The following is a 24,767-nucleotide window of genomic DNA, read 5'->3' as shown; positions in this document are numbered from 1 at the left end:
TTCTGTGTCTCCCTCTCTCTTTGCCCCTCCCCTGTTCATGCTCTGTCTCTCTCTGTCTCAAAAATAAATAAACGTTAAAAAAAAAATAAAATAAAATAAACTCAACCGAAAAAGTAGAAGACGTACCACTGAAAACTATAAAACATTTTTGAGAAAAATGAAAGATCTGAATAAATGGAGAGACATCCCATGTTCAGGGACCAGCGGACTTAATACTGTTATGATGGTAACACTCTTCAAATTGATCTACAGATTCAATGCAGTCCCCACTAAAAGTCCAACTTCTTTTTTTGCAGAAGTTGACAAGCTGATCCTAAAATTCATATGGAAATGCAAGGGATCCCAAATATCCAACACAATCTTGAGGAAAAAAAAAGGACAAAGTTGGAGGACCCACACTTCCCAATTGAAAACTTACTACAAAGTTACAGTAATGAAGACAGTGTGGTCTTGCATAAAAAGATATAGGGATCAATAGAGTAGAACTGAGAGCCCAAAATGGTCAGGTGATAATTGACAAGAGTTACAAAAGCATCCAATGGGGGAAAGAATAGTCTTCAACAAGTAATAGTGGGGAAATTGGATATCCACATGCAAAAGAAGGAAGCTGGACTTCTTTGTCACACCATATACATAATTAGCTCAAAATGGATCAAAGACCCATTTGTAAGAGTGAAAACTATTAAACCCTTAGAAGGAAACACAGGTGTCAATCTGTGTGACCCTGGATTAAGCAACCAGAAAATGACATCTAAAAGCACAAGTCACCTAAGGAAAAAAAAATAAACAAATTGAACTCCATCAAAATCAAAACCTTCTGTGCATTCAAGGACACTATCAAGAAAGTGAAAACGAAAAGCTACAGGGTAGGGAAAAAACCTGTTCCAATTATGTTCGTATGTCATGAACTCTTAACACGGCAATCAAAAGACCAACAGTCCAAGTGAAAAGTGAACAAAGGATTTGAACAGACAGTTAGTTGTCTGAAGAAGATCTACACACGCCCAACAGGCACATGAAAAGATGTTCAACATCATTAGTCATTAGGGAAATAAAAAGCAAAACCATGATAAGATACCACAAGAGTAAAAACAAATCACATATTTGCTAGCTGCTAAGAGAGTAAATCTTAAAAGTTCTCATCATAAGAAAAAAAGTTCTGTAGCTCTGTATGGTGATGGGCTTACTGTGCTGATCATTTTGCAATATATACAAATATTGAATCATTACATTGCATACCTGAAACTGATATTATGTTGTTTATCCATATCTTAAAAAAACATGTAAAATAAATGAAGTGGGCCTCTACATCACTAATGCTTGAAAAACATGTATTTTGGCTTGTGGCTTGCTTTTATGGTGGAAGTGTGGGGGCTATTTTCTTTATTTGTCAAGGCAAAGAGGACATTCATACATGTATATTCTAAGAGTTAAACCTGCTCACTTTTCAGGCTGCAAGCTTTCAAAGTAATATATACAATCAAAAAGTTTTATTTACTACTCCCCCCCAAAAAATCAATCAATAAATCAATCAACTAATCATGAATGAATGAATAAAACAAGGGTTGGGGAGGATGTGGAGAAATTAGAACCCTCATACACTGCTGGTAGGAATGCAAAATGGCATAACCAACGTGGGAAACAGTTTGGCAGTTCCTGTAAAGTGAAACATGGAGTTACCATACTGGCCCAGCAATTCCGTGCTTAGGCAGGTACCCAAGAGAAATGAAAGCATACGTTCACATAGAAACTTACACACATGTCTATCGCAGCATTATATACAACAGCCACAAAGTGGAAACAACTCAAATGTCCATCAACTGGCGAACAGATAAACAAAATGTGGTCTATCCATACAACAGAGTATTACTGAGGGACAAAGTACTATTCCACGCCATAACATGGGTGACCCCTGAAAACATCATGCTAGGTCAAAGAAACCAGACACAAAAGACCACATAGGGTGTGATCCCATTGATATGAAATGTTCGAAACAGGCAAATCTATAGAAACAACAAGTAGATTAGTGGTTGCCAGGGACGAGGGGAAGGGCAATTGCAATTGACCCCTAATAGATACAGGGTTTTTTTCTGGGATGGAAATGTTCTGAAATTAGATAGTGGCTATGGTTGTACACAACAGTGAATGTACTAAAATCCACTAAATTGTACACTTAAAAAATGGTGAACTCTTTGTTATGTGAATTACATCTCAATTTTTGAAACGTTTGACAATACGATGTATTTTATTTAATTTCTGCTTATTGTCTTTCTTACCTTTCTACAATATGAGCTCCCTGAGGACAGGAGTTTTTGTTTTGTTCCTTTCTGTATCCCCAGAGGCTAGAACAGTCCCTGGCAGTCTGCAGGCTAATAATATTAGTTGAATTTTAAATTCTGTATATTTTAGCACAAAAGAAATAGAATGTTGAACTTCAGGACTGTAGCATATCTAAATAGCACTGAGGGCCCCACTCTGCCCCCCAAACTCATTCTTCTTTCTCCTCGACAGTGTCCTTGGTTCCCACGAGTTGCTGTGCTCACATCTACTTCTATTTTTTCACTTCCTTCCTCCAATTCGAATTGCACACTCCAGCCTAAGTCTCCTCCCCCGCCAGCAAAGCCCACCCTGCTCGTGGCAGAGCTGGTCCCCCTCTGTTGGGTACAAGTGGGTGCTGGATGAGCCTGCCACAGTGGCCATCACCCTGCAAGGCCACCAACTCTATTCTCTACACACTGGAGCTCCCTGACAGCAGTGACTGCGTCCAGTTCATTTCACCGTCCAGTCCCTACATCCCAGGAACTGCTCAGGACATGTCTGTTCACGGTGCCTCCACTCGCTGCAGATGCCCTGAGCAGTTAAGTATGCCATCTGGGTTGCATCAGGGGGTACCTGCTCACCTGCTGTACCAGTCCCTGCTATGCACGGAGTGCCGGTGCAGGACTCTGGGACAGAGATGCATGGGACTGAGTTCCCAACCCTGAGCAGCTCACAGCCAATGAGGGGGAAAAGGCACATACACCCGTAACTGTCATAAAGCGCAGTACTGTTAGAGGCACGGTCAACGTGCTACAGAAACATGAAAGAAGAGCAGTTAATTATGCCTGGCAGACAGGCAGGGAGACTGGGGGTGTGGAGGGGAAAGAGACAATAGCCAGGGCTGGCCTTTACAGGTGGCATCCCTAGGTGCCAGAGGAAGATGGCATTTCCGGCAAAGGAAAGAGAAGACAGCGCACGGTCCAGCTAGTGAATGAAAAGTCTGCAGTGGACTATGAGGGTTCACGGGGCCAGAGAAGGCTACAAAGGAAGGCTGAAGCTTCAGGGCCTTCGGAGCTACAGAGCGGAATATGGGCTTTGTCTAACAAGCAACAGGGCTCTCGGGAGGGCTTTTTAGCAAGGGAGTGACAAGAACAGAGGTTTCAGAGAAATCACTTCCAAGGAAGAGAGGACACACGGGCACTGAAGTCAGAGAGACCAGTCAGAGTCCAGGGGATGGATGAGAAGGGTCTGACCAAGCAAGGACGGTGGGGACAGAGAGGAGGGGACAGAGGAAGGACTACACTGTGAGCCCCTTGAGGGGACACTCCGCTTCTCTAAACCAGCGCTTCCGCGATACCCAATGAGGGTCTTGCCCTTGCAGAGGTGCGGCCCTAACGGAAGTCCAGGAGGAGCAGCACTGACCCCGGTGTCCTCGTGTGCTCTTCACCACGACCGGGTAGCCCAGGGGCTCAGCCTCATCGATCATTTTGGAAAAGTCATCATGCCCACCTGCCAAGAAAAGGTAAACGTCAGTGAAGGTAAGGCTGATGGTCGGGAGCGGTCAGCCCCACAGTGCCCCTTCTGTAGGATGTCTTTCAAGGCCTCGTGTTCCTGATTAAAGCAATTCGAACCCATTCCATCTGACAGACATGCATGGGGCACCTATACTATATGCAGGAGTAGAGACACAAGGAAACTGGAGCGCCTCAAGTATTTCAGTGTGGCAAAGGCTGCACCTGTTTAGTTCATGCAATCCTCCTAACAATCCCATAGGCAGGGTAGGTATCTTTCCCTTTAAATGGCTGTGGCAGGGGGCACCTGGTGGGCTTAGTAGGTTAAGCAGCCAACTTCGGCTCAGGTCATGACCTCGCAGTTCGTGGGTTCGAGCCCCGCGTCAGGCTCCATGCTGACAGCTCAGAACATGGAGCCTGCCTCAGATTCTGTGTCTCCCTCTCTTTCTGCCCCTCCCCCGCACATGCTCCCTCTCTCTCTCTCTCTCTCTCTCTCAAAAATAAACATAAAAAAAAAAATGACTGTGGTAGGTAGAACTCTAAAATGGCCCTAAGATTCCCACACCCTGGTTTACACGCCCTGTATAATCCCCTCTCTTGGGTATGGGAGGGACCAGTGAATACGATGGGATATTCCTGTGACTAGGTTAATAGTCTAGTTTGAGTTGATAAAGAGGGGGAGGATTTATGGTGGGCTTGACATAATCAGGTGAGTCCTTTAAGGAAAGGTGAAAAGTCCGAGAGACTCTCCTGCTGGCCTTGAAGGAGCACATTGTCCTTGGCCATTGTCAAGAAGGCCATGTGACAGGGACAGCAGTCAGCTTCTAAAAGCTGAGAATAGCCCTCAGCTGATAACCAGGAAGAAAGTAGTAGACACCTCTGTCCTACAACTGCAAGGAACTAAATGCCAACAACTAGTGAGCCTGGAAGACCCCAGACCCCAGATGAGACCACAGCCCAGCTGTCCCTTGATTCCAGTCTGGTGAGGCCTGAGCAAGAACCCAGCTATGCTGTGGCTTGACTTCTGACCTACAGAAACTGTGAGATAATAAATGGATGTCTCCCTCTCTCTCTCTCTCTTTTTTTTTTTAGAGAGAGGCTGCGTGAGCAGGGGGCAGGGCAAAGGAAGACAGAGAATCTCAAGCAGGCTCCAAGCCCAGGGCAGAGCCCAACGTGAGGCCCAATCTCACAACCCTGAGATCATGACCTGAGCCAAAATCAAGAGTTGGGTGCTCAACTCACCAGGTGCTCCTAGACAGGTGTTATTTTAAGCTGCTAAGTTTTTAGTACTTTGTGGTACAACAATAGAAAGCCGATGCCCAAAGAAACTAAGCCTGGGGATTTGTCTCACCAGTTAAGGCATGACTCAAAAGCCTGAATTACCTCCACTATATGCTAATTCTTAATTTTAAAAATATGAATAATAATGTATATTAAAATCTTTCTTAATTGTTTCATAAGCGTCCTTGATTTTCTATACATTCGCCTCTCTGGGGGACAGTAGTCTGCCTGCCACAGGTGGTATTATAGTTCATCAATTTTCACAAAGCAAAATACCCTGGCATACTAATAAGATCTGCCTTGTTTACAAAAGGGTTAATGATGAAAACAAAACCATGGTGAGGCCGTGTAGGTAATCAGGAACATCCTCACGAAGAGTACACTTTATTAGAAAGGAACTCCCGCAGACAGTCTCTCTCCTGCCCGCCGCTCCCTTGCAGTGTATTTAATAAACTTCTATCCCCTTAAAAAAAAAAAAAGGGATATCCCAACTTCCTGACATCCCTTGACATATCTAACTCCTCTCTAGCTATGCTTTTTCCTTCCCTTATACAACAGTGAAAGAGGGGTCCTTCTTATCCAAGGCCATCCCTGCACCTGTGCTTTAGACCCCTCTCCCTCTCACCTCCTCGGAGCTCTTGTGCTATTAAGTGTGCTCTCTCTGATGGGTCTTCAGCCTCCCCATTCCTAGTTCTGTCGCCATTTTATTTATTTATTTATTTATTTATTTATTTATTATTTTTATTTTTTTTCAACGTTTATTTATTTTTGGGACAGAGAGAGACAGAGCATGAACGGGGGAGGGTCAGAGAGAGGGAGACACAGAATCGGAAACAGGCTCCAGGCTCTGAGCCATCAGCCCAGAGCCTGACGTGGGGCTCGAACTCACAGACCGCGAGATCGTGACCTGGCTGAAGTCGGACGCTCAACCGACTGCGCCACCCAGGCGCCCCAACTGTCGCCATTTTAAACATGCCCAGTACTCTCCCATCTTCAACAAACAAAATCACCATTCTTGCTCCTGTATCATCCCTTAACTACCATCAGCTACTGAGACGGGTTTTCATCTTCTCACTTCTCATTCATTCCCTCATCCTTGACTCTTGATAGGCTTTTCTCCCCATCACTTACCCAACACACCTGTCCTTTCAGAACCAAACAACACTCATCCTTTCTGGAATGTTCTTTCCACTGGCATCTGGCATCTCTCCCTTCCCTCCTTACCTCTCCAAATGCTCCTGCTTGGTCTCCTGTATGTGTTCCTCCTCCTTTACCCATTTTCTAAAGGGTTCCCTCTTGAACCCTCTCTTACTAAATTTTATTTTTTATTGTGGTAAAATATACATAAAATGTTAACCATTTTAAGTGTAGAGTTCAGCACTCTCTTCATTCTATACGTTCTCCCTGAAGCAATCTCATCCATTCTTGTGACTTCACTTAACCTAATGAAGGTTTCCAAATCCGCTTCCCTAAATTACACCTCTCTCAGGAGCTCCAAATCCATTTATCTCCTGCCTACTGAGTATTCTTACTTGCTCATACTATAGACGCCTCAAAAAGAATGTGCCCCAAACTGAAATCATCTCTGCCCGATAACCCCTCAGCACCCCACCCCTGCCCCCCACCAACCTGTTTCACCTCCCTGGTGTTTCTAGTTGCAGTGAATGTTTGCTTTCACATCTGGTTGCCCAAACCAGAAACCAGAGTCACTCTGGAGTCCTCTGTATATTCTTCACATCCAACCAGTCATCATGGCCTGTTATTTTGATCTCTTTCATAATTTCTGAATCTGTTCACATATCTTTATTCTTACTATGACTACCTTAGTTTAGATCATCACTGCTCACTTGGACGGATGGATGGACAGACAGATAGACAGACTGATTTTTAAGTAGGCTTCACATCCAGTACGGAGCCCATTGTGGGGCTTAAACTCATGACCCTGGGCTCAAGATGTGAGCTGAGATCAAGTCAGACACTTAACCAACTGAGCCACCCAGGTGCCCCTCACTTTGACAGTTTAAAAACCCTACTGCCACCTTGTCTCTACTCTGCCCCTGTCTCATTCCTTCTTCATACTTTAGCCAAAGTATGAAGTACTAAAGTCTGATTGGGCCACCTCCTTGATTAACACCTTCTAGTAACTTCCTATTAGTCTTAGGATTCACCCTACTCCACTTCCCATGCCGTTTATTTTTTTTAATGTTTATTTATTTTTGAGAGAGAGACAGACAGACAGATGGACAAAGTGTGAGCGGGAGAGGGGCAGAGAGAGAGGGAGACATAGAATCTGAAGCAGGCTCCAGGCTCTGGGCTGTCAGCACAGAGCCCGACGCGGGGCTTGAACTCACGGACCATGAGATCATGACCTGAGCCGAAGTCAGACACCTAACCGACTGAGCCACTCAGGCGCCCCCTACTCGTTCTAGTTTAAATCTCAATTCCATCACCTTTATGTTCTACATAAGCTGTTATGCTATGTACCACCCATCCGTCATGTTCTCGCTTGCCTCCAGGCTGATCTATATTCTGTTCTCTGTGTAGGGAACCCCCTTGTCCCCAGTGCTTCAGCTGGATAACGTCAGCTTAGTTCAGACATTCTCTCTTTCAGCAAGCCTCCCTCGACATCTCCTAAACTGCATGCGGAGCCCTCCTGCGTGTCCCATACCACCTTGCCCTGGCTCTTACCGTGGCACTTGTTACACTGCCCTGACCCGGCCAGTTTACTTGCCGTGCTCCACCTCTGGTGAACTGGGAACGCCTTCCGGGCAGGACTCTGTCTCACTTGCTGCTATAGCCCAGTACCTAGCATGGGGGTTGGCACATAGTGCGTACCAGATGCATGTAGAATGAGTGAATCACAGACAGAAAGAAGCGAAGGCATTTCAGACAGAGGGAGCGGCCATGTGAAAAACTCAAGATGTTGAACCACCTAAGAGGAACAGATTCACGCTGAAAACCAAGATGCTGGAGCGCTTCTGGGCAAAAAAAACATAGAGATGCAGGTGATGTGGAAAGCTAGGTTCCAATCCCAAGGACACTCACCATAGGAGAAGGTGTCTGGCATAGGAACCCCATGTCCAGCCAGCTCTTGGAAAGTCCAGAACTTGTTGACACAGTTTAAAATGCTCTGTGGGCGGTTGACCAGGCGGCAGCCCAGCTTCTCCAGGTGGCGCAGGACGGTGATGTCGCTGTCTGACTGCACTGAGGGTGTGGGCACCCGCACGAGCACCACGTCTGGGAAAGTGGTAAGTGCCTTCTGGTTCAGCTGAAGACCTGCAATCGAAGGGCCAGCGTGAGTTCTATGCTTGCCATGGTCTGGTCCCACCAGAAGAACTGGTTCTGACAGACTCAAGGCTCAACCCAGCAGGGAGACAGCCTTGAAAATGGCCCTTGGATATCCTGTAGTAACAAGAAAGCTACAGTCAACCCCGCACTCCACACAAATGGGCAGAGCATGATCATGAGGAAACACAAAAGAATGAACAGGAAACAAAAAAAGAAAGAAAGAAAAGAAAAGCAGCATATCAAGAATAATCCAAGTTAGAAGAATCCACAGGAGATTTACATAGTCCAGCATCTTCCTTCGATGGAGCACTAGTATTACTCAAAGTGTAGTGTCTTTCAAGGCTGGAGACGAAATAAAAAGGAAGCAGTGCAGCTCACTTAAGGAATCCTTACTAGTCTTTTATGACTTAACCTTGAAAAGTCTATCTGGAGGGGCACCTGGATGGCTCAGTCAGGGGAGCAGGTGACTCTTGATCTTGGGGTTGTGAGCTCCAGCCCCACACTGGGCATAGAGATTACTTAAAAAAAAAGATAAAAATATGTCTGGAATATTATATAACCATTTAAATGATTTTTATGAATGTAATAAATGCAAAAATGCCAATGTTAAGTGGAAAAAAACAGGACACAAAATTATAAATACAAGTTAGAAAAGACTAGAAGGAAATATACCAACATTTTAACAATGGGTAATGGGATTATAGGTAATTTCCTATTTTCTACTTATCTGTATTTTCCAAGATGTCTCCAAGTGCATATTCTCCTTATAACAACAAAGCTCTTAAAAAAATATCAATCTGCTAAAAATTAATTCAATATTAAACAAAATCAGAATGCATCTGAAGAGAGCTGGTCCACACAGCATAAGGGCACGGGCAAACTGGGAGTATCAGTTTGGAGTGAAGACTCAAGAGGATCAGCAGTTGAGTCTTCATGGATCTGCAGGGCTTTCATGCAGGAGACACAATTTGGTTTGTCTTCTCTAGCCCCAAGAGATAGAGCTATCCATGAGCATTATTTTGTCTGTCTGTTCACTCCTGTATCCCCAGCCCTTAGAACAGTGCCTGGTGCACGATAGGCACTTGATGGTTGCTGAATTGTTGAGAGGCCCCAGGGAAATAGGTTTGGAACCACAGAGGCAGGAAATGGGATGGGTGGGGCAATGAGGAGTGAGTTCAGGGAATTACTTGGTCAGCCTTCGTGAACCTTAAAGGAGTCTCTACCAGGCTCTAAAGAAAATCTAAACACAGTGTTTAAATCTAAAATTTAAACAGTGTCAGAACCATCTTATAGGCTTTAACCCAAGTGCCTTCTATTTCATAAGTGACACGCTATACAACCACAGAATTCGGAGAACACAAAAGATGCTCATGAAATCACTATTTCTCCACTGGGGGGGATGAAGAATCTCAATACAAAAACTCAGAGCAAAACAAAAGTAAACAAGCAAAGAAACCAAAACCACAAAACGACTACATGGATCTAACCTGCATAGTTTCCCCCGCGTTCTAGAAGATGTTTCATCAACGCAACAAAAGGGGGTCGGCGTAATCACGGAGATAAATTGTTTTTAGTACTTCTGCGGATAGCGTGAACCCGAGGAACTAGAACAGAATTCTCAGGGATGATTTATAAAGAGCATTTAGGTTATCTTCCCTTTGCCGTCAGAAAACAGTATCATTTATACAGGCTTTTTCCTTTTGCCACTTACAGCCATTGGGGAAAATAACATAAAAGGAGAAGAAGAAAAAAAAAAGAGCAAACCCCGTATAGCACCCTCAAAACTGATAGAAGAAAGAAAGAAAAGTATTCATGTTGCTGAAAATGGGGAGTAAACACGCAGGGCAAAAGCAACAGCCTGAGACGACATCACACGAGGAGCTAATATGAGCAAAAATGCTTTGAAAACCATATAGTGCCATACACACGTGAGGCGCTGGCATCATCACTGCACATTCGATGAAGCCAGCGAGGACAACTTATGCAGCTTCGTGCCCGCTGGGGAGGAAAATGGCTTTGCAACAGAAAAGTGACCTAGAGAAACGAGAAGCAGCAGAACCGTCTGGCTTTTAAATCCCAACACGAGGCCACACATGAACAGTGAAGCTTCTAAATGGGAAGAAAAGAATTCAATCGTTTCTGGAAATATCAACCACACGTGGACGGAGACAGCGCGGCCTCAAGCAGAGTCACGTACACCTAGGAAATCTTACCAGAACTTCATCTCTCTTCCCCAAAGGTAAATCTTTGGGCCTGGCTCATTCCAACTGGAGCCTTCAATAAATGAAGAATGGAAGGGGGTTAAGTGTAGCCGAAAAGACTCTACCAAGCAGTTAGACAGGTGTGGTCTCTGGCCGTGCCTGCTTCCAGCTCTGTGCCGAGAGGGGTGGGACAGGTTAAGGAATTACATGTGCACACCCAGCTCCGCCTCCGCCCACAGCTCCAGCGATATTTGCTGTGGGCATCTTCCCTTGCCCCGGTCATTCCTGTTCTCTTTGTCGTCTAAACCTAAAGAAATCGTCGGTTCTAGAAGTAGTAGACAAGAGGCTGCTGCTGGCCCATGGCTTCACTGCGAACAGCAGTTCCACACGACCGTGGCCAAGAACAACCTGAGTTTAAGGCTGGCTCTTGGCAAACCTGCTGCTGAACTCTGAGACCTTGAACCACTCAGAAATGGCTTCCCCTCTCCCCATTCAAATATCTGCTCTCAGGAAAGGAACTGATACACTTAATACAGGATGCAGCCTAAATGTGTCACCTTTCCCAGAGTCCTTAACATTTCCACTGCAATCCAAAGGCCTCAGGCCAAGGGAATAAAGAGCTGATGCAGGACATCAGGGAGGGCAGGGCTCTGCTTGGCGGCCTGTAGATAGACGGAAAGCGCTCAGCAATGAGAGGCTCCTGCCCTCAAATAACAAATAACAAGGGATTTCATGTGACTAAGTGCCCCAGTGCTTTTGGGCATCACCTTGACTTGGGTAACAGGGCAGGAGGAAGGGAGCAGAACTGTTTCTGGAATATTCAGACTCTCTCAGACTCCTACATTGGGCTTGAAATTTACTGTTCAGCCTCAAACCACTTTTTTTTTTAAAAGTATATCATTCTGTCCCCAAACAGGTCAGTAAGACAGTGAAAAAGATCAGACCCCAAACTAGTTAGTACAGTGGTCAACAGCCAATCTGATCTAAATCAACCATTTAAAGCCATAACTATGTTTTCTTCATATTACTTCTAAAAAGAATAATCTATTTTCATGGGTTATTATATTCTGATTTCCTTTTGAAGTCTGTTATTTACATTCAGAAATATTTTACTGCATTAAAAACAGGATAGAAAAATGGGATAACTTTTTCCAAAGAACTGAGCCTGCTTTTTTCTAACTCACATATCAGGTTCAATTAAGTTAATCAAAACTAGACTTTTGCATTTATATGTACAACAGCAAAGACATGTACTGTATAATACAGAGAAATCGGTTTAGAAAGAAGTAAATCATTCTTGGAAAGTAGAGCTCTAAATATTAAAAACCATTCTCAACCATTCACATCAATAGAGGGAAACAGAAGCACAGATAGTCAGAGGTGAGGCCACTCAGATCTGAATCTGGCTAGCGTTTTTAGTGGGCATCTGTTGTATTTTAGGTACTTTGCTAAGAACTTTCACATATATTATCTCATTTAAAGGAAAAATTCCTTGGGGCGCCTGGCTGCCTCAGTTAGCAGAGTGTGTGGCTCTTGATCTCCGGGTTGTGAGTTTGAGACCCATACTGGATATAGAGATTACTTAAAAAAAATTAAAAATAAATAAATAAACAAAAGATTTCTTGTCATATGGATCCCTGCCTTAGATCTGACTTTATTTTTTTTAATTTTTTTAATGTTTATTTTTGAGAAAGAGACAGAGCGCGAGCAGGGGAGGGGCAGAGAGAGAGGGAGACATAGAACCTGAAGCAGGCTCCAGGCTCCGAGCTGTCAGCACAGAGCCCGACGTGGGGCTCAAACCATGAACTGCAAGCTCATGACCCGAGCCGAAGTCTGATGCTTAAGCAACTGAGCCACTCAGGCGCCCAGATCTGACTTTAAAAGTCTCCACATTGACTGATGCATAATGGGTTACCTCCCACCCTATGCGCACAGACGCACACATCCTTGGCTTCATGAGAGAAAGCTTCAAAAGTAAACTGGTTTTAGGGGTGCCTGGGTGGCTCAGTCAGTTAAGCGTCCGACTTCAGCTCAGGGCATAATCTTGTGGTCTGTGAGTTTAAGCCCTGCGTCAGGCTCTGTGCTGACAGCTCAGAGCCTGGAGGCTACTGCAGATTCTGGGTCTCCCTCTGTCTCTCTTCCTCCCTCATTCACACTCTCTCTCTCTCTCAAAAATAAGTAAACATTAAAAAAAAAAAGTAAACTGGTTTGTAGTGCACTAGAAAAAAAACCTTCATGTACAAAGCAAGCAGCGGAGATAAGAAAATCACAGGACACTATAGGATGATGGCAAGCAAGGACCTCACCTACGGCAGCTTTCGGGACCCCTATATACACACACATATATATATACACATATACATACATATATATATATATTTTTTAATGTTTATTTTTGAGAAAGAGCGGGGGAGGGGCAGAAAGAGAGGGAGGCAAGAGATTCCAAGCAGGCTCCGCACCGTCAGCATAAAGCCCAATGTGGGGCTCAAATTCATGAACCTCAAGATCATGACCTGAGCCGAAATCAAGAGTCGGATACTTAACAGACTGAGCCACCGAGACTCTGGATTGTGTAACAGTGGCTGGTAGTGAAGCTCTGAAAGTTGTCAGAATGGAATCGACAGTAGAAGTAAAGTAAGTGGATGATCCACGGAGCGCTTCACATGATCTCATCGTGTTATAAGGAAGATGTGTCATTTGAAACATGACCTGGCCCCTCTCGATGATGTTCCAGGCTTTCCCTGCGTGTTTCTAGCCTCCACCCGCACCCCCCCCCCCCCCATAAGGAAGCTATTTCTCAGAAGGAAGTTATTTTTATTTTTAAGGAGGTGCTATCGCCACTCCTTCCCTTTTAAAGTTCTTTGTCACAAGGCCCAAAGAGGTCTTACCTCCACCTCATTAAAACCCACAGTCATTAAGCGGCTGCTTTTGTTCTCCACCAATTGCTATTTTCAGGTCATTTAATTCAGTTCAACCTTTAGTGAACTGTTGGGGTGAGTCAGACACACTATGAAGCAGGAATACCAAGCTGAACCAGGTGATCTTTGTCTATGAGGAGCTTAGTCTCCTTAGGGACATACAGACACAACGTAAACATTCAGTCTGTCACTCAACACATCCATTCAGCAATTATCTATTTAGCAGCTACTCTGGGCTGAGTCCACTGTTAGTTTGGGTGTCCCCAGAAGCGCTCCCAAGACAAGTGCAAGAAGTTTATTATTAGGATGGTAATTTCAGGAAACACGGGTGCGAGAGGAGAGAAGGGAATGTGGCAAATAGAGGGTGTGTTATTAAGTGAGGGACCGCCTTGGCAACCAGGGCTTAATCCTGCTGCGTAACAGTAAGAAATAGTTTAGTGCACACGCCTCAGTTATCCCACGTGAGGGGTGACGGAGTTGGCAATCGACAATTTTTGTGCACCAACTCAGTCTTTGGTTGAAAGCTGCTCCGGGGACGTGGTATTAATTTCCTGGCCCTTCTGGCTTGCCTTGCATGTATGGGCCAAGTGGCCTCTTGGGATCGGAGAGAGCCCTCAGAGATTCGAGTGTTGATGGTTAGAAGTGGGGCCCCAGTGCCATCAAATGGGAGGGCAACAGGGACACTGGAGGGCCACTCACAGCTAAGGAACAGGCACCATCTTAAGGGCTGGGCACGGGGGTAGAGGGGTGTGGGTGAAACAGATGATATCCCTGGAATTTAAGAAGAAAGACAACACACAATTGTGGTTAATGCTGTCGATGCTCTGTACAGAGTACCTGGGTGTTAGGAAGAGTTCTCAGTCTGGTTTGGGTAGTGGGTGGGGACAGGAGGTGACTGATTATAACACAAGTGGTCGAACAGGTATATATGTCAGGGCACAGTGACAGTGAATGAGGAGGGAGCGGTTAGTGATAATCTCTGAGAGAGAATCAAGGAAAGTTTCGGAAAGGAGATGTTGACTCATGGTGCCTTTGGGCTCAGAAAAAATGTGTGAAACTAATAAATGCACGTTCACCTCTCAGAAAGAAATCTATGGTCAAGGTCTGGCATCTTACAAGCACTGAGTTCAGGGATATCCCAGGGTGAACGTATTTGCAAAAGCACTGGAAGAAGTTAAGACAACTTGAGATGAAAGGCCATTATGATGGAGATAAAGTGCTGGTCTCCAAGTCAGAGACGTGATTCAATTCCTTGTCATTTAGGGGCACCTGGGTGGCTCAGTAGGTTAAGTTAAGTGCCTAACTCTTAATTTCGGCTCAGGTCATGATCTTGGAGTTCGTGAGATCAAGCCCCGTGTTGGGCTCTGTGCTGACAGCGTGGAGCCTGCTTGTGATTCTCTCTCTCTCCCTCTGCCCCTCCCCACTTGTGCACAAGCATGCACACGTTCTCTCTCTCAAAATAAATATATAAAACTTAAAAAAAATGCCTCGTTGTCATTCAACAACTTGGCAAGACACAAGTCTCTGTGGGTGTCGGTTTCCTCATCCGTAAAATGGAAGGGTCCCAGGAAACCAACCTGCCCTCTCCCAAACCCTCCCCACCCCTACCTCACCATAACGAGCCTCCTTGCAACCACGAAGACAAATCTCCTCAAGCCCTTTATCCCTTTCACATCAGTCACCCAAGACTCCAGTCTCCGAGGCCACCTCATCTCCCTAGATGCTAATCCCCACCTGGCTCTGACATTGTCTTTTCTACTCCCATCTTCCACCCCTTTCCACCTCGCGGTGTCCTCTGGGACTCAATGGGCAGCAAATCCCCCATCCTCAACCTTTATAGTGAGTGTTCCCTTCACCCTCTTTTCCTGAGTGTGGCTCACCCCCGACTCTCCCCAGTTGACCCGCTTCCCTAACGGTCCTTCCCAGTTGTGGTTGTGCTCTCTTCCTGGCACCTGGGATTCCCGAACCTGCCAGTGGGAGAGATGCGCTCCTTGTTGTGGCTTCCAGACCTTCCTCCTCTCTCTCCCCTAAAACTCCCAGCTCAGCTCTCATCAGACTGCACAGCACTCCACTTGTACAGGCCATCCAGGGACCCCAGTCACCCACCTCTGTCTCTGAAGCTTTAGCTCCTGACTCATTGACCCCTCAACACTGCCACAGCTAATGCTGATTTCAGTACCCCTGTGCAGAATTCTTCTGATGCCCACACCTCTGTTTCCTGACCTCATTTCCTCCAAGGATGCTGTCTGTCCACCACCCCAACTCAGTCACCACTCCGGGTTACATTCTAGACTTGATGCAATCATAATTCCAGTCTCCAAACACCGTCTCCTATCTTTCCAGCTTACTCTCTCTAGTACCCCCAACTCCAGCCAAACTTTGACCCCACTTTGACCCTAGGAACTACCATGTGTAGATCCCTGTTTTTCACTGCCCCTCGCTTCAGACCCTCACTTCCTGCCTTAACCTATTTAAATTTCATAGGAAAGCACCATAGCATGCATCTTCAAATCTACGGTACATCCTCAGATCTTGCACCTAGTTTTTGCTTGGCTGAACCACATCCCTGGTTAGACCAATCCAACTCTGCCTACTTCGTGTTCCCTCCTGTGCAGTGGAACATGAAGAAAAAAATACAAAAACCTGCCGACTGGTCTCAAGGGCATTCTTACTGCTGCCTGGCAAGCACCCTATTTCCCTGGTCCATTCACTCTCCCTGACCCTAAAGAACGATTTCACTTTCTCTTCTTGCTACTTTCTCCCTCCTTCTTATTTCAATGAGAGAAACTGAAGCAATCAGAAAGGAACTTCCCTATAAGCTCCCACAAGCACATCTATCCATCTACTGGCACCTGGGCCATGTAGGTTATCTTCCCTCTTGCAATGGCTGAAGCATCTTTGCTCCCAGCTTAGACCAATTCCTTGAAATATATAACAGATCCCAATCCCTCCTTCTCACTTATAAAGCATTGCTCCAGCAATCCACCTCCCCTGCATCACCAATTTCTCTCTCTCTACTGGATCATTCACACCAGCATGTAACACACTGTTTTTTCTGTCTTAAGGAAAGACTCTCAAACCCATCTCCCCTTTGAGCAAGGTCTTAGTCAGCTAGGCTATTACAACAAAATACCACAGACTGGGGGGCTTAACCAACAGACATATATTTCTCACAGTTCTGGAGACTGGAAATCTGACATCAGGGTGCCAGCACGACTGGGTTCTGGTGAGGGCCCTGTTCCTAGCTTGCAGATAGCTGCCTTCTTGCTGTATCATCAGAAGGCAGAGAGAGAGAGAGAAAAAAAATTCGGGGGAGAAACAGTTCAGTTCATAGTAGGCTACTAACTCATTTTTCACCTTCCCTTTATAACAAAACTCCTAAGACAGTGTGTATATTCATTGTTTTCCATTATTTCATGAAGCTTCTCTTATCAGGGACACTAATGCTAACTCCATGTTGCTAAATCCAATGGTCCATTCTCACTCATCTAACCTGATCAGCAAAATCTGACACAGTCTGATCACGTCTTCCTTCTTTAAATACTTTTCTCCACTCTGCTTCCAGGACATTCCTCTCTCCTGGATTTCTTCATCCCTTATACTTAGGTTTCCTTCCTGGCTGCTCCTCATCTCCCCAACCACTAACTGGAGTGCCCCAGAGCCCAGTCCTTGGACCTCTTCTCTTTTCTATGAAGTCACTCCCTTGATAGGTATGTGGAGATGCTTCTATTTTTGATATCTTCGGGCCAGGGCTTTCCCCTTTATCCCAACTGATATAACAGACCGCCTACTTGACATTTTCACTTGGATGTCTAATGGGCATCTCAGTCTTGGTCCTGATCCTCACCCCCTGCTCAAACCTACTCCTACATCCTTTCCAGGTGGGTAAATGGCAAACTTTATTCTTCTAGCTGCTCAGGACAGACACATTGGAGTCCTCCTTGACTAGTCTTTACTGAACATCCAACATCTGATCCAGTAGGCAAATCCTGACAACTCTGTCTTCAAAATCTACCCCAAATCCAGTTACTTTGCACCTCCGCCCCTGAAATCATTCTAGTCCAACAATCGTCATCTCTCACCCGGATTGTAGCAATGACCTCAGCAATCTCCCTGCTTCTGCCCTTGGTACCATCAGTCTGTTCTCAACACTGTGACCAGAGTGACCCTGTGACCATAAGGCAGGTCATGTCACCCTCTGCTCAAAACCCTTCAATGGGGCGCCTGGGTGGCGCAGTCGGTTGAGCGTCCGACTTCAGCCAGGTCACGATCTCGCGGTCCGTGAGTTCGGCCCCGCGTCGGGCTCTGGGCTGATGGCTCAGAGCCTGGAGCCTGTTTCCGATTCTGTGTCTCCCTCTCTCTCTGCCCCTCCCCCGTTCATGCTCTGTCTCTCTCTGTCCCAAAAATAAATAAACGTTGAAAAAAAAAAAAAATTAAAAAAAAAAAAAAACCCTTCAATGGATTCCCAGTTCATCCAGAGTAAAATACAAAGTCCTTCCATGACCCACAAGGCCCGATATATTGGCTCTTCTCCCCTCACTCTCCACTTCTCTGACCTCCTCTCCCAGGGCCTGCTCCTTGGCGCACTCTGCTCTGGCCACACTGATTGCTTTGCTACTCCCTCTTGCCTAAACTACTCTAATCCCAGATATCGAAATGGCTTGTTTCCTCACCTCCTTCAAGTCTTTAGCTGAACATCATCTCCTAGGTGAGGAACTCCCTTCCATCCTATCCAAAATTGCATCTCCTCTCCTGCCTCCAGAAACATGCCATCCCCTTTCCCTGCTTTTTCCTTCTTAGCCCTTTTCACCAACATACTATATATTTTACTTATCTTGTTTGTATCCTATCTCTCCCATCTAGACTCTAATTTCCTGGAAAGGCAGGGATTTCTTCCTGTTTTTTTCTGGTACCTAGAATGATACCTTACACATAGTAGGTAGTCAACAGGTATTTGTTGACCAAAAGAATGAACGAAATCCTAACAATGAGGATGGAGATTGTTCTTACTCTCCATCACATCTCCAGTACCTAGCACAGTGCCTGGCACAGACTGGGCAGGCAACAGTTGTGAATGGGAAGGACTGTTGTGAAGATGAAGGCACATAAAAGATATGAAAGCATTAATAACAGTTACAGAAATAGTTATTCCATTATTCCTGTTGGTTCCTCAATGCAAAGTAACTAATTTAAATGTATCACTTTCTCATGGTGGGGGGGTCTTCTTGAATTACTTTTATTTTTTTAATGTATGTTTATTTTTGAGAGAGAGAGAACGCGCAAGTGCGTGAGGGGGGAGGGGCGACAGAGAATATGAAGCAGGTTCATACTGTCAGTGTAAAGTCCAATGTGGGGCTTGAACCCATGAATTGTGAGGTCATGACCTGTGCCAAAGTCGGACACTCAACCAACTAGGCCACCCAGGCATCGCTTGAGTTACTTTTTAAGAGTGAAGGATCAAATGGGACTAGATTAAACATTTCAGATCATGTTGTAGTTATGTGTTAAAACAATATAAACCCATAATAAGGTAACATGTCTCAGGAAAGTGGGTAAGGTTGGCGTACCTAACCACTGGAGAAGAGGGTGGAATGGGGTGAGACTAGTACTGACATACCTGGATGTCACTGGACTCCCTGCTAATAAGAGGAGTGACAAGGACGTGTGGAGGGATGGGGATTACGTGGACCTCTCTGATGATGGCTCTACCCCTTCCACCAGGCAATCCTAACAAATTTGGAGGAATTGTTACGGTAACAGCAATAGGTGATTCAGAACTCTGTAAGTAAGGCTTTGAGATCTACTAAGGACCCCAATCTATTGGTTCTAGAATTCCTTCCAACACAGTTCATGAGGTATCCCTAAAAACTACCGTTAGAATCATAAAGTACACATCCAGTCCATCCTCAGTCCTCGAGGTTGGCCCACGGATATAAATGTGGACCCATGCGGTAAGGCGTATCCATTCAGTGCTCACGTTGGCTTAGAAACAGTATATGGCAGATGCTTCCATCCACTCTCAGACTTTTCCACTAGTCCTGTATGGTAGCTTATTCAGATTACAGAGTGTCAGGCCCAGGCTTTGGGCAGAGCGCGAGGTCAAAGATCAACCTCTATGCACAGGTAAGTATGTACCCTTACCTGCTAGGGCCTCCTTGCACAGCAATGGGAGACCATCCCTTGTCTGGGAGGCCTCTGCCGTCTTCTGGAAGGCTGCGACACGACCATTTCATCAAATTCAGTTCGGATTCCTCCCACTCGAGCACTTACATTTTACTCAGCTGATTACAACAAAGAACCAAAGAAAAATATCCCAGAACACCTTAACTTAAAGAACCTGACCTAGAAATTGCCATATGGCCACCAAGGTTTCAGCTCTGAAAGGAAGACAAGGAATGCTGAGTCATTCTGCTCCTAAGAGACAAACTGCCACACACCCTCATTTCCAGGTCAGGTGCATCTTTTTGGTCTCGATGTCTATCCCTGAGTTTGTGACTATACTTGTTTTTTGAGACAATAAACTGCCATTGTAAAGACCTGTGGGTGATCAAAGAACTTAATTTACACTGGTGGCTCTGTCCTCATAGAATGGCTCATCACAAAAACATTTACATGGCCAAAAACGATCTCCCAAACAGAACCTAATTACAGTAGAAGTCTCATACGCTTCAAATTAGCTTCTCGTGTCCTTCACTCAATCACCCAAACATTAACTGGAGGCCTACTATGTATGGAGGCCAGCTTCGGAACATACATTTGAGGGATCCCCAGTCGTTTCGGGAGACAAAGAGAAGACAAACTTTGTAAATAGATAAATTACAATAAAATATGACGGATGCTATTTTAGAAAGATACACAATGTTACTTGGCAGCAAATGGGAAAGAGATTGCCTGAGGGGAGGGGAGGGGAGGGGAGGGGAGGGGAGGGGAGGGGAGGAAGTTCAAGAAAGACTGTACAGAGGTGAATCATGGGAGCTGAGGATGGAGGAGGAATAAATGTGCCACATGAGGGGCTCCTGGGTGGCTCTGTCCGTTAAGGATCTGCCTCTTGATGTCGGCTCAGATTATGATCTCATGGTTTTTGAGATCAAGCCCCACGCTGGGCTCCATGCTGAGCAGGGAGCCTGCTCAGGATTCTTTCTCCCTTTCATCCAGCCCCTCCCTCACTCACATGTATTCTCTCTCTCAAAATAAATAAATAAACTTAAAAAAAAAAAAGAAAGAAAGAAAGTGTGCCATGTGAGGGGAACTGCACCAGATGGGCACCTTGGGCCGAGGGAATCGAGTGCACAGGGCACGGGGAAGTCAGTGCAGGTGATGCATGGGGCAGAGTGGAAGAGAGGAAACAAATTTGCTGAGACTGGAATTCCTGAGTACTGATCCTCACTGCCAGCCAGTACTGTGTGCCAGACACCCTAGTGACGTTTTTGAGAGTTAATTTGCAGAAAGAACCTCAACAGCTGCCTGGCACACAACAAACATTACACATATTTTGCTTTGACTATTACTATGTGCATTTTGGTGACACATGCACTACCACCTTAGCCTGTGGGTAGGAACAATTAAAAAATATTTGTTGAACGAATGAAGAACTTGTGGTTTCTAAGAAGGAACGGAGATGCTACATCCCACGGAAAGGTAAAGGGAAAGTGTTTTCTACAGGATTGCTTCAGTCACCTGAAGGTCATTCCACTCTTCCCAGTGGCCATTCCCACTCACCCCATCCAAAGGTAGGCTGGGGCAGCTAGATCACTGGTTAAAAATACTCATCACAGGGGCACCTGGGCAGCTCAGTCAATTAAGCATCCGACTTCGGCTCTGGTCATGATCTCACGGTTCATGGGTTTGAGCCCTGCATCGGGCTCAGAGCTGACAGCCGGAGCCCAGAGCCTGCTTTGAATTTTGTGTCTCTCCCTCTTTCTCTGTCCCTCCCCCGCTTGTGCACACTCTCTTTCTCTCTCTTTCTCTCAAAAAGAAATAAACACTAAAAAAAATACTCATCACAAAACTTTGCATTTGCATGGCATTTTCAGCTTACTTGTATTATCTTGTTTAAAATAACTGCTATCTTTAAATCCTAAACTTTTCATCTCTTGTCTGAATATAACCTGAAATTCTGCCTCTGGATCTAAGGTCCCACTAGCCTCCACAGGGGAAGCTCAGGAAAGAACTGAAGTAATTGGCTGAGGTCCTGCCCATACTGACTCCTGCATCAACCCCTACACTAATCTGAAGAAGGAATGAAGGAAGCAATGGTATGAATGAAGACTTTGTAAAGGTGGTGCATTAAACTCCTAAACTTTAAAATCGCTTTGAAAAGTCACGCTCTAGCCTCAATGTAATTTAATTCAGTTCAATTCCACATCCACAGGAAAAGGTACTACAGGCTGTGGATGCCCCAGCACAGACTTATTCCGTATCCACAGCTGGAAATCAGACCAGGTCTTTAACTGTCGCTGCTGCTGACCAGCTGGGTGGCACTGAGCATATATGAGTGTGTGGTTCTCCATTTGTAAAACGAAAGGGTCAGGATGGACAATCCCAAAGGCTTCCCCAGCTCTCACTCAATAATTTTCAAATGGGAAATGGCATTAATATCAGTAACTATTTCTGTATTTCAAAGCCAGTAAGTTCTAGAGTTCATTTCAGAAGAATACTTGGCTCAGCCAATCACCAAGTCTTTTCTATAGTTTGACTACAGAAGAAACTGGGAAATAGAGTGCATATCTTTATTCACTCAAAAATATATATTGAGTGCCTATTATTGTAAGACACTATTCCAGTCATCTCTACAGCACTGAACAAGCAAATGAGATCACCCTTCACACCCTTCCTTTGGAGAGAGGAAATAGTTATCTGATAGGTTTGTTTTATATTACATAAATTGTGTGTGGCTATCTCTGAATTAGCAAAAGATTAAAACTGCTTCAAAAAATACCTGTCTTCAGTTTCTCCTTTAACTAGGCAAATAACTATATTTTCTTCTACTGTAAGAAGAAGTAACTCCTAGTTTGTGAATAGATTGAGCTACAGTCACACATAAATTCCTATAAACTTTTAAGACATTGAACAGAAGTGTTTAAATGCTTTCGGCAGCACCGAGAATTTAATTTTCTCTTTTTCTGGGATGAATTCTTTAAAATGTTTTAAGAAAAATTTTAGTAATCTCTACGTCCAACATAGGGCTCAAATTCACAACTCCAAGATCAAGAGCCACATACTCTACCAACTGAGCTAGCCAGGCACCCCTAAAAGGGGATTTTAGATACAAAACAGCACTTCCTACTCTTTCACAGAATGTGTGATGGGTTTACAACAGGAATATAATGTGGAATTTCAACAACTATATCTCAAAAATGGCATCTTTACAAGCTGCAAAATAAATAAATAAAATGAAGAGCAAACAAATTGACCTTGGGGGTAGAAAAATGTACACCAGATCTAGATCAGTAAAATATAACAGATTGTTCCATTTAAGAATTTTAGAGCTGCAAGAACCACTTAGTTTTATAAACAAGAAACCTGAGATTCAAAGACATAAAGGGACCTGGCCAAGGTAAAGCCAAGATACTTGTTAGTAGCAAAGCTGTGGTAAGAATTCAGCTTTGCAGAACCCTTATTCAGGAATCTAACTCTACGTTAACTGTTAAGCATTTTAACAAATCAGGAATAGAGAGACAGTACCCCTTATAGATGACACATTGCTTTAGATTAATGGGTGACATCTAATGTTTACAGTATATTTCTCCAGCAGGCTATATAATCTGATATTACTTATGAAGGGTTTAGATAAATTTATGGATGAAGCATCTAGAACAGATACATTCTACACAGGTCACATTCAAAATGCCTGTAAGTATCCTGTTCAGAATTTGGAATCCCTTTCCTCTGCTAAAGAAGAGTAACGAATTATGAGCTTATTTAACCAGGAATGATTGAAATATTATGAATGGTGTCCCAAAAAGCACCCTGAACTGGGCCCCAATTCCCCTCACCCCCAGCCCTACATCTGATCCCCCTGAAGTAGCTGGATTACTTCCAGAGTGGAGGCTGGAGCGACTCAAACTGCAAACCAGAGGGAGGTTCCTAAGCCACGGATTCCTGTCAGAGACTGCTTGTATTGAAGATAATTAAGAATATCTAAAAACATACTTAACCTTTTGAGGTCAGGGTCACAGATGATAACCATGTCTTACCCAAAAAATGTCTCTTGGACACAGCATAGAGAAATCTGAGGCCAGAATGGTCTGTACCTGAAATCTTGGCGTTTCTGGAATCAGAATTCAACACTTTTAGGAAGGAGGATGAGTTTAAAGAGAAGCCATCAACGGTCCACTCTCCCACTTACATACTCAAGAGGTGACTCCAATCGTAAATTTCTTCCCCTATGTAGGTTCCTAGTCTGGGAATGACATTCTATGTAGTGCATTACTGACGCTTACACGCTCCTAGAAAACTTTTAAAAACATTCATCTTAATGGCAATTTTGTAAATTTACTGAGGGTTTCCATAAAGCTATACTGACAGGGTATGGATGCGAGCGGAATTTGCAAATTTTCCTCGGACCTCCAGACGGCTTCAGGTGAATTCGAGTTCCTCCCAAAACAAAGTCCCCTAAGTACGTGAAATTCCGTTCTCAAATCTTGGTCTCGGAGCAGATGGTGGTGGTCAAAGGAAGCTCTCAAGGTTAGGGGCTTTCTCCAACCCTAGGAGGGCTCGCGGGGGAGGGCGGCTGGTCTGCGGGGCCCGAAGGAGACTTGGCTGGGGGAGGCCCGGGTGCGCGCGCCCACCGGCCGGCTCCCGGGGACCCCGGCGCGCCTCCCCGCCCTCCCGGGGCCCGCCTCGCTCACCGAGGTGGCCGCCGACGATGGTGACGGCGATCTGGTCCATGAGCACCGCCCGGAAGCGCACGTCCTGTTCGGAGCAGCGCTGACGGAGAGCGCGCAGGATCTGCACCTGCGGGTAGTCCTCGCGGATGCGCCGGTCCGTCAGGAACCAGAGCTGGGAGCACATGGCGGCCAGGGCGGCGGCGCCCGGCGCGGCGCGGGCCCCCTCGACGCCCCGGGCCGCTCGCTCGGGCTGGCGGGCGGGCGGGCGGCCGGCGTCCCGGGCGAGCGCGAGCCGCGGCTCCGCTCCCGCCGGTGCGCCAGGCGCCTCTGCAGCCCTGACCCAGCGAATCTGCCCGGCCACTCAGCGCCGCCGCCGGCCCGGGCCAGCCAATCAGCGCGCGGCGGCGGGCGCGGGCCGGCCGCGCGGCCAGCTGCAGAGGCGGCCTCCGCGGGCGGCGCCCGGGAGGGGCGGCGGGGCCG

General features: G+C 45.6%; 1 protein-coding gene across 6 annotated transcripts in view; it reads right to left on the bottom strand.

Moving 5' to 3' along the window:
• The window catches only part of RIMKLA (ribosomal modification protein rimK like family member A), a 33,690-nt gene extending 9,117 nt beyond the window's left edge, over window positions 1–24,573 (bottom strand). The window contains exons 1-5 of one of the 6 annotated variants that reach the window (XM_045476899.1): window positions 24,309–24,327; window positions 10,553–10,613; window positions 9,827–9,956; window positions 8,097–8,327; window positions 3,682–3,768 (exon numbers count right to left, since the gene is read on the bottom strand). In XM_045476899.1, coding sequence (XP_045332855.1) covers window positions 3,682–3,768; window positions 8,097–8,327; window positions 9,827–9,863 — 355 coding nt within the window. In that variant the 5' untranslated portion in view covers window positions 9,864–9,956; window positions 10,553–10,613; window positions 24,309–24,327. Of the gene's footprint in view, window positions 1–3,681; window positions 3,769–8,096; window positions 8,328–9,826; window positions 10,051–10,552; window positions 10,614–23,711; window positions 23,963–24,308 lie in introns of those variants that run through there. The other 5 variants (XM_045476903.1, XM_045476900.1, XM_045476902.1 and 2 more) reach the window with 5 other exon arrangements.
• Window positions 24,574–24,767: the final 194 nt, after the last annotated feature.

The sequence above is a fragment of the Leopardus geoffroyi genome, chromosome C1, assembly GCF_018350155.1.
Source record: "Leopardus geoffroyi isolate Oge1 chromosome C1, O.geoffroyi_Oge1_pat1.0, whole genome shotgun sequence".
Classification (NCBI taxonomy): Eukaryota; Metazoa; Chordata; class Mammalia; order Carnivora; family Felidae; genus Leopardus; species Leopardus geoffroyi.
Note: the sequence above shows the minus strand (reverse complement) of the source record. Positions and strands in the feature narration are given on the sequence as shown.